The sequence below is a fragment of the Limulus polyphemus genome, unplaced genomic scaffold, assembly GCF_000517525.1.
Source record: "Limulus polyphemus unplaced genomic scaffold, Limulus_polyphemus-2.1.2 Scaffold372, whole genome shotgun sequence".
In the NCBI taxonomy this organism is placed as follows: Eukaryota; Metazoa; Arthropoda; class Merostomata; order Xiphosura; family Limulidae; genus Limulus; species Limulus polyphemus.
Genome location: NW_013665982.1, coordinates 197,986 through 208,016, shown reverse-complemented (window position 1 = coordinate 208,016; position 10,031 = coordinate 197,986). Strand labels below are relative to the sequence as shown.

General features: G+C 33.2%; 1 protein-coding gene across 2 annotated transcripts in view; it reads right to left on the bottom strand.

Moving 5' to 3' along the window:
• The window catches only part of LOC106457778 (alkyldihydroxyacetonephosphate synthase, peroxisomal-like), a 50,466-nt gene that overhangs the window by 29,266 nt on the left and 11,169 nt on the right, over positions 1-10,031 (bottom strand). For both annotated transcript variants that reach the window (XM_013917222.2, XM_022383799.1), the window contains exons 5-9: positions 6,423-6,543; positions 5,710-5,784; positions 2,250-2,321; positions 1,904-1,983; positions 313-393 (exon numbers count right to left, since the gene is read on the bottom strand). In XM_013917222.2, coding sequence (XP_013772676.2) covers positions 313-393; positions 1,904-1,983; positions 2,250-2,321; positions 5,710-5,784; positions 6,423-6,543 — 429 coding nt within the window. The remainder of the gene's footprint in view (positions 1-312; positions 394-1,903; positions 1,984-2,249; positions 2,322-5,709; positions 5,785-6,422; positions 6,544-10,031) is intronic.

Sequence of the window (10,031 nt, the reverse complement as noted above, 5' to 3'; positions counted from 1 at the left end):
TTTTTGTATCTGATGGTACCAGGTTAACCTGATGAAACATTGTAATATGTAAGACTTAAGAATTTGTAGTTGTTGTATCTGATGGTACCAGAATAACCTGGTTGAACATTGTAACCATAGATATTATTCTACGTATCCGACAATAAACAAGTTTCATGTTACACGAAGATAAAATACGAAGTCGAGAAAAAATACAAAAGAATGTTAACAAAATACTTGTGAATATTAGGACATATAGTAGGTCAAGAAGCTCGTTTCATTTTGATTTTTGAGAAAACACAATCATATAAAGCACATTTTCACATTACTTACCTTACATTCTAAGTCTTTACCCAATATTCCAGCTTCAATGTGGGCTGTGTGGTTCTTCTTATCGACCCATAATATTTTGTTCTGAATCATAAACCAAAAATTGTCAAAAATGAACAAAACAATATTTCGCAGTAAACATATTTAAAAGTAGTTTGTACTTGCTACAATATTTTTAATTATTATTATTATTTATAATCAAGTGAATATGTATATTTAGATACATTTTCAGCTGGTAACTACAACTCAACTTAACAACATGGTTTGTTAGGACTAACATATAAAGGATAAACTATTCCAGATAAATTGCAATGAAGTATGAGAAAATCTTAGTATATCAATAGTTTAAGAACGAAGCTTTTACTTAAAAGCGAATATAAGAATATGAATATCAATAGCCACCTATGATGTGACATCGAAACGTCAAAGTGCAAAGTGGTTGTTAAATAATATTTTTTTCGTTGCTATATCGTACATTGTGATTAATAATAATTTCATAGGAACTGAAATTGGCCAAACGAAGAAAACTACGTGTGCAGAAGTTAGTTACGTCTATACTGGTTTCCACGTACACCAGTGTTCTTTAATTCATTAAAGACAATGCTAGCGATAAAATTACAGTAGGAATTGAAGGAAAGGCTTTAAATTATCTGGTTTGTTATGAATTTCGCGCAAAGCTACACAAGGGCTATCTGCGCTAGCCGTCCCTAATCTAGCAGTGTAAGACTAGAGGGAAGGCAGCTAGTCATCACCATCCACCGCTAACTCTTGGGCTACTCTTTTACCAACAAATAGTGGGATTGACCGTCACATTATATAACGTCCTCACGACGAGCATATTTGGTGCAACAGGGATTCGAATCCGCGACCCTCATATTGTGAGTCGAGCGCCCTAACCACCTGGCCATGCCGGGCTAGCGAAGTGGATATTGTTTTAAATATGATATCGGTAATAGACAGATGGAGGTTTGTACTTATTTTGTCAAAACTGTTTTTACATAAGAAAACTGATAAATAACGAGTGTAGGAAGTTATTTGTCAAGATTCAGGGGAAACAACAACTATGCAAAAAAAAAAGGATTTTGAATCGTCATTTATGTGTTGCTATTTTCAAGTACATCCTTGCAACCATTTCGAGAGTCTCCACAAAACCTCTGTTAGAGCATCCCTACATAGAAATATCGAAAATCTAATCGTAACCACTTATTCTGTGCGATCCCGTAGCTTCATGGCATTTTTAAAACAAATCCATGGATCCAATCATGAGACTCCTAAAAACATTTTGACTTCATATGGAGGTTAAGATTTTAAAGTTTTTAAAATATGAGTTTAGGTTATTGTTTAAGACGGCTTTTTAGATGGTAATGACACTTTTCAACTAAACTGGTTCGCTCCATCCTGAAAGCTCTCGATTTACAGTTTTAGGGGCACCATCTTACGACTCTTTCGAAAGTTTTTATTTGTTTATATTCTATGAAAGCTATAAGCCTAAATGAAAATTTAAAGTTAAATTATTGCTTTTTGTGGAGATTTTTCGCAAAAAATCAAACAAAAATTTACGTATAGATACAATTACGTCTGTTATGGGTGTTACCATTTCAGTAGTATCCATGGAAACAATCATTCTTTTTTCGTCCACTGGACACTCCAATGCTCCTGAAACACTAGTGCCACCTAGCGGAAAAAATGTATTGTATAATACAATAATACAGGAAACTAAAGATTTGAGGACCTTGTAAAAGTGCTTTTGTATTTAACATACTGCTTTGCAATACTGTACCGTATATAAGTTTTGCCAATAGTACAAAGCAATTTTTTTCTGGTTCACTCTCTTAATTTCAGCAACAACAGATTACGCTTAATAATCATCTGTAACAATGTATCTTAATTAAAATTTGATTCAATTTATGTTTTAAGCAAGAAAATGCAATTCTACTTACCTCCAAATGGTATAATGACAATGTTGTGTTTGTTCGCTGCTTTAACAATTTCAATCACATCATTATGAGAAGCTGTTGATGAAAAATGGCTTTCTTAGTGGTATACAAGAAACAGTTTATTATATAATTCAGTGGAACTAAACTGAAAAACAAACAAATAAATATGAATGCGATGTAATAAGTAAAGTAATTTTTAACTTCCCTTTTCCCACGGTTATAAATTTATACAAACGAAATAATGATTCATTATCTGGTTATTCTGAGTTAGCTGATTAATGAAAATGGAGGCATAAAGGTTCTTCTTAACAATGGGCGCAACTGGTCAAACAATTTTTAAGACTTTTAACATAAATATAAGATAGAAATGGCCAAAGTAAGTTATAAAATATGGCCCGAAATACACAACGAGCTCTTTAAAAGGAATGTGAAAAAATATCTTTGTCAAAAGTGATTTTTAATTTTAAAATATTAACAGATTTATATGTCGAGGTTTGACTTGTATAGTGTCTTTGACACTAATCTTGAAACTAAATCTTAATATTCAGTTTCGTTTATATTCTGCAATATATAGATTGACTCTATTTTTACGATTAATTTCGTTAGTTTGAATTAAGGGCTTTCAGAGAGATTAATTAATTTTTAAGACGAAACGTTTGATTTCTCGTAATGCTATCGTACATCGATTATATAGGGGAAAAAACGGATAATTGCCCAATTTAAGAAAAGCTTTTCAAAACCAATATAGTTTTCTACCAAGGAAACCAGTAATTAAGAATCCTATATGCAATTTGTTTTCATTAGGGTTAGCTAGATTTCTTTTTCAATAGATAAAAAAATATATTGTAAAATTTTCGGGATGTTGCCATTATTGAGTTCAACAACTAATCAGTTAATAATTTCTTATGGCATAATTTACTTATCCCATAAACTATAGCTCACTTGTACAGCTTAAAAGCCAAAATCGTTTCTTAGGAAAAGACCATGCGTTCGCCATAAAGTTAATGAATGACTTACGTCACTGTAACAAAATTTATAAAACTTTTCAGTATCGTAATTGGTCACTTCGAGATACCAAATTTGAATTAATCAAGGTCTGCAATCGTAAATATTGAGCTTAATTGTTCACTATCTGAATTCTGTAAGTATACTTATAAATTTATTTCGTTTTATGTATAATTCTATTATATTAGTTAACTATAAATTAGTTTCAAAATTAACAGCTTAATACCGCATAGTTGCAACAGTAGTTATTTCATTTCCAAATGTCAAATTTATCGGTATATACCCATATATACAGTCTAGGCGAAAATGTTTGCATATTTTGTAACAAATAAGATCATTATTACTAAGATACAATACAAATACACTTAGCGTTGTAAAACACAAAAATAAATGTGAAATTAAACATATATTTATGTAATTTGTATAATGAGACAGGTTTTATGGACATCATGAACGATTTATTAGAACAGCAAACAATTTTATCAGACACCTGTAGAAGATGTGTAATTCAGCAATTCACCTATCACAACAAAACCTTACTAAAACATATATAATGACAAAATATAACATCAAAATTCTATAAATAGTGTCCGTAACCATATATCAGTTCATATTAAACATTCAGTACTTGGTTTGTCTTTCTCGTACTCTAATAACCTCCGCAAGGTGATGTGGCATGCTGTCGATGAGGTTATTGATGTAATACACCTTGATTTCATCTCAACTTGTCAGTAAAAGGCGCTGAAACTTAGCTACGGTAGTTGGTTTAGGATTGTGGTTAGCAATTTTCCGGCTCAGTTCTCAATGGGATTACAATCTGGTAACTTTGCAGGCCATGACAATCTTGTAATGTCCTCCTGCTCAAGATAATCGTCTACAATACGTGCACTGTGGGCAGTGGCATTGTCATTCTGGAACATAAAGTTATTGCCAAACCTTGACCTAGCATATGACAGAAATATCGCCTCCATGTGATGCCTGTAGGAAGCGCCATTAACGTTTCCCTGGAGAATATGAAGTTTTCAACTATGATGAATAGCTGCCTAAACATGTACTGCACCAGCTCCTATATGTTTCCTGTAGGAAAGACAGTCTTTCTTCATCTGTTAGTAAGGCAAACAATGAACACGAATCCCATCATCAGCTTTAACAAGCCGGAAACAGGAATCATCTGAAAATATGACATGTCGTCAGTGTCCTAACTGTTAGTTGGCATGCTGTCTTGCCCAAATAACACAGTGACGGTGGTTAATTGTAGTTAATATCGGTTTGCAGATAGCCCTTCTCGCAAAATAACTTTATTTGCTCACCCTCCTATTCATTGTTCTTCTGGATACCCTGCAATGAATATTCATGTCATTCCTGTCCGAAGGGATTGCAAGACTTCTTTCGACCTTGAAGTGTTAACCTGATTAAAACACGGTCACCTCGGGCAATAGTTTCTCAGCATCTACCAGTAGACTTTCCTGGAACAACGTTTCCTGTATCCGATGACGTTTCCGGATTCTGGATAGAGTACACTGAGGGCACCTTACTGTTCTGGTAATGTTCGTTTGATTCATCTTATTTTTGGACAGTCGAACAATTTGACGCCCTATAACTTCTGGTACGTGACGAGGCACTACTCTACTCCAGTACAGAGAAGTTGTTTGAGCAAAGCTTTGATCTGTTTCAAAAAATATTATATCAAAAGCACACCCTTTTATACAAAACAGGTCTGTATGCATGTTTTGACGAACAAATGCCCAATACAACTTATACAGACCAGAATAACAACTCGTACATGTTTGTTCGATCATACGCTACCTTCTATGTCACTACTCGAGCATTTATTCAATAACTACTCCATGCATGTTAACAATAACATCAGTATAGAACAGTAGGCAAGCATTTTCGCCAAGATTGTATTGACAATTCAAAGGAAACAAGAAATCTTCAAAGTTTTAAGTATTGCACGACATTCTCAGTCATTATTAGTCACTTTAGCCTCATATGGAATATCAGTCTAAATTATAAGTTTGAAAATTTAATCAGTATATTTTTTTGGGTGCGCGAAGGCCACTCTTTCTTTCTGCAGGCTCATTAATTGATATTCTTATATACTTATGTTTAGTTATAAGTAATGATATCCAAAACTGAAAACATTACTATATTATAAACAGTTAACTGCATATTTGATTTATAAAATACACATGAAACATTATACTAATATACTTTACAAGGAAAATTTGGGTAAATATAAATGCTTCTATTTAATTATTCAGTTCTGATTAAAATAGCTAAAGGAAAGTGCAGTGATGCACCCCTCCGTAGTGAAAGTGTATGATCACTGCAAATATCTTAGTTTACTGCAGTTAAAAACGTAGTTTTATTTTCCCAGCACGCGTTGCTTATTTTGTTACTTGACTAAAACTTATTCGTCTATTGCCTGTGAAATCAACTTATGTGATAAACTTACTTGGCCAAACCACAAGGTCAGGAATTCTATTAAAACTGCCTTGTCTTAGCAGAAAAACTTCCCGCATAGTATGACCTATAAAAGAGACAAACAAGGTCAACTTTACATATAATCTAAAACTTGATCTCAGCGATAGAATTGTATTGACACCAATAATCTCAGCTACTGAAATTTTGTCCTCGTGGGACAGTGATAAGTCTGCACACTTAGAGCGCTAACATCCGGGGTTCGATTCTCTATGGTGGACGCAGCAGATAGTCCAATGTAGCTTTTCTTTAAGTCACACAAACTGAATTTTTATGGAGTGGAAAAGGTTAGAAACTATTTTTCTTGACTGATATAAAAATTATTCTCTCTACACTCTTCAAAGGCACAAGCCTAAAATTACAATGCACATATTCAAACATTTAAATTCCAGACATGTATCGTCAGCATCACATTATCTAATGGTGATACAGCACAGCTTGACTTCTTGGTTTACATACATAAGTATTTATATACCATCTTACAAATACATAGTCTTGAAAAGGACTGCTTTTCATGTTAACCTAAAACGTTCACACCGTACCTCATTCGCTTAGTACTAATTAATGCCCAGTTTATTATATTATAACAACATAAAATGGTTGGATTATTAGATCTGTTATTGAGTTGTTAACATTAAATTTAAGGGGCTGGATTCTGTTTATTAAACGTTTTCTATTTTCACTCACCATGAGATCGAAAGAGTCTGTCCTGCGGGTCATCAGTATAAAATACCTTAAGGTTCTTGATGTCTTTTAGGAAGTCCTTGTCTACTACTGGAACTGGCAAGTCTTCGGTTTTTATTTCAAACTACAAATATCGTGTGATTTTAGCATGTTTGAATTGAGTTTTATCCACTAACTTGTATAACTTACTTCTAGGCCCTCCTCTACCTCTGTTGTTACCAATTCTTAACTTAGAATAATATTTTTTCCGGTACTCTCCAACCCAAAAAACTTATACTTCCATGCCACACCTCTTCTTAAATATCAGATACTATATCTACCTTTTGTTCCACTAACACTCTCGCAGAAACTTCCACACAACACAAACGACTCCCCCCCCCCAGTGGCACAGCAGTATGTCTATGGACTTAGAACGCTAGAAACCGGGTTTCGATACCCGTGGTGGGCAGAGCACAGATAACCTATTGTGTAGCTTTGTGCTTAACTTCAAACAAATACACAAGTTCCTTATAATTAATACCAAACAGGTTTTCAAACTTCCTAGAAGACTTTATGTAAAATGTCCATTATACTGAATCGTTTCAGATTATTACAGAGTCAGATCATACCTAACACTATAAGCTTAAAACTAGCCATTACTACAGCAGCCTACTACAATCAGGCTTGTTGACAATGAAAGCAAAATCTCCACTCTATCTCAACTAAACCTATAAAACTCACACACGACTTCTCCAAAGCAACTATGACCGATCTTGACAAGATCATTGCCGTTATAAATTCTGAACACACAGTTTTTCCTATTGAACAACAAGAAGCTTTCTTGTTGTCTTCATCAACAAAATTAAAAAAGTAACAAGTAAAAAAAATCAAACCAAACACTGTGTCAGCTTTCCTTTCAACATCAAAGTAAGAAAAGTTCTAAAAACCAAAACTTCGATACTTGTTTTCAAAGTAGAGGCAAATCCTCACAGTCAATCGAAAATTGAGCTATCTCATGACAACCAATTTGTTCTTAGTCCACTCTATTCAGTCCAAGCAACCGCAATACGAAAACACTTTCAATATCGTCAACCTCTTCTACAAAACATCATCTGTAGCTGAAATTAACCTTCTTAGTAAAAGTCTCAATTTCTTCCTTACCCCTAACAATCTAAACAGTTTCGAAATTATTTCCGATACAATAATTTGCTCGCAGACTAAGGCTTCATGAATTTTTCACAACAAATCCAGTAGTATTAACACTCACGTCTCACAGTTCAAAGAAAATCGTCCTGGCCACCCCATTTAATCCATAGATAACCACATTTAGAAAGCTTTGATACTACCATTGAGAATGGAGTGATTTGAACCATTAACTCCCATTCTAAAGTACATAATAATCTCTCCTACAATGAACGTGTCTCTCTAACTTCACTAAAACATGACAAAGACTTTGTTATTAAACCAACTGACATAAGTTGTGCTACCATCCTTAACAAAACTGATTATATCAACAAAGCTCACCGACAACTTAATGATACTAACTGCTATAAAAAGTATATGTCTACACTACTCCCCCGTTAGTTAAAACTATTGAGGAAGAAAAGCCAACACATCTCTCACAAAGCTCTAAAATTCCTTTTACTTAAACACCATATTCCAAGTCACTTTTAAGTGCTACCAAACATAACAATAGGAATCGCCCTCTTATTTCTACTGCTAGTGTGGCTACGTCTACCAACACATCAAAGACGCAACTCTATGTCTACCATCTTACATTAAAGACACGACATATTTTTCGAACTTGATATGTAACATTAAGAGTAAAGGACTTTTTACTTTCAAAGACTTATCTATACATTATTAAGTATCTTCTCTTTACACAAAGATCCCTTTCAAAGACTCTTCTATACATTATTAAGTATCTTCCCTTTACACAAAGATTCCTTTCAAAGACTCTTCTATACATTATTAAGTATCTTCTCTTTACACAAAGATCCCACATGATAGAAGTTAGAAAGCTCTTAAATCTGCCCAGTAGAAACCTGAAAAAGCCAACAGATAGACGTAGATAGGTTTGTCCTTACTCTTAACGGTTTTGAATTCAATAATGACTTCTTTATTCAGACAAAAGGCACGGTAATAGGTACCATGGCACCAAACTGTGCCGATAGTTTTATGGGAGGCTTAGAAACTAAACTATTATAAAGTTATACAGAGAAATCAAGAATTTTGAGACAAGGAAACTCCTTCCATAACTTTATTAAATTCACTTTAGATTAATCTGCCACTTAGATCAGTTTTTATTTTTAGATGTAACTCTTAAAGTGAAAGATGGTGGTCTATAAACTGATCTGTACTAGAAGCTGGCCTATAGACCACAATACTTGCACTTTAAAAATATTCGCCATCTAATTACAAAACGTAATATTACTTTTAGCCAAGCCCTCAAATTCAAGAAAATCTGCTCTGACAGTAAAAACTATGAAATTTACGTTGATTCGCAAAGAAACCTATGATAATAAGAGGTTATAACTATAACATCGTGATCAAATAAACTGGCAAAACTAACAATATGATAAATATAACCTCCAGTATGCGGGGGAAAACCAGCACAGCTGTAAGAGAACGTTTTAACAATCTCAGGTTTTCCTTTATGAACAAAGAACCTCCTGTGGCTAAACACTTTAAATTGCTAAACTACTTCCTTAACATAATTAAACTCATAGGTTTAGACACTGGTTTCACATTAAAAGAAACAGAAAATCTAAATAAACTTTCTGAATAATTACTGAAATGCTGTTGACCTTGGTATATTTCTAAAAAAGTAACTTTTTTCACTTCCATTCTTCCTTTTTAACGTAGTTGGTTACCTTTAGTTTCTTTCTTAATTAGTATTACCACTTTGTAAATTTGCAAGTATTTACCATATTTTTATTCCAATACATTGCTCTCTTGTTTTTTCAACACTTAAAAAAACAGATAAATATAATTTTTTAAAAGAAGGCACTCGTTTAAATAGTTTATCTTTTTTAGTTTATTGCATTTTTTTAGGATTTGGTTTCGAGAATCAAGTGATTTTGCTCTTTAAAATACGTTATATTCTCTCTGTATATTTTACAGAATAGTTATTATTATAATTATATATAAATACGTAATTATTTCATCTTCATCATACTTTTAAATAATTTGTTAACTTGAACTAATCATGCGCCCGTTTCGCAATCTATACATCTTTCCTTCAATCGGGATTGGTCACCTTTCCTGGTCATTTCGACAAACACTTCCTGCTCACGTGATGTGGATATCTGTTTCACATTTATTACCCACACTCTTTCACCCCACTTTTATCGCAGAAGAAGAATAGTCAACGATTGAGTTTTTGTATCTTTGAAATTTATTTGTAAAACGTATTGATAATTAAGTCTTTGATTCACGTCCTATGTCATACCACTTGACATCTTTTTTTTTAATTGACCTATTAGTTTTTTAGATGTTTTACAAAACAGTCTTATTTATTTAAAGCATTTAACCTTTTACAAAGCACATTAGAGGTGCAACAGTAAAGTCACAGTTTATGTTTAATGTCATGACTGGAAAACGCCACTGAATTACCTTTAAATTATGTCGTCA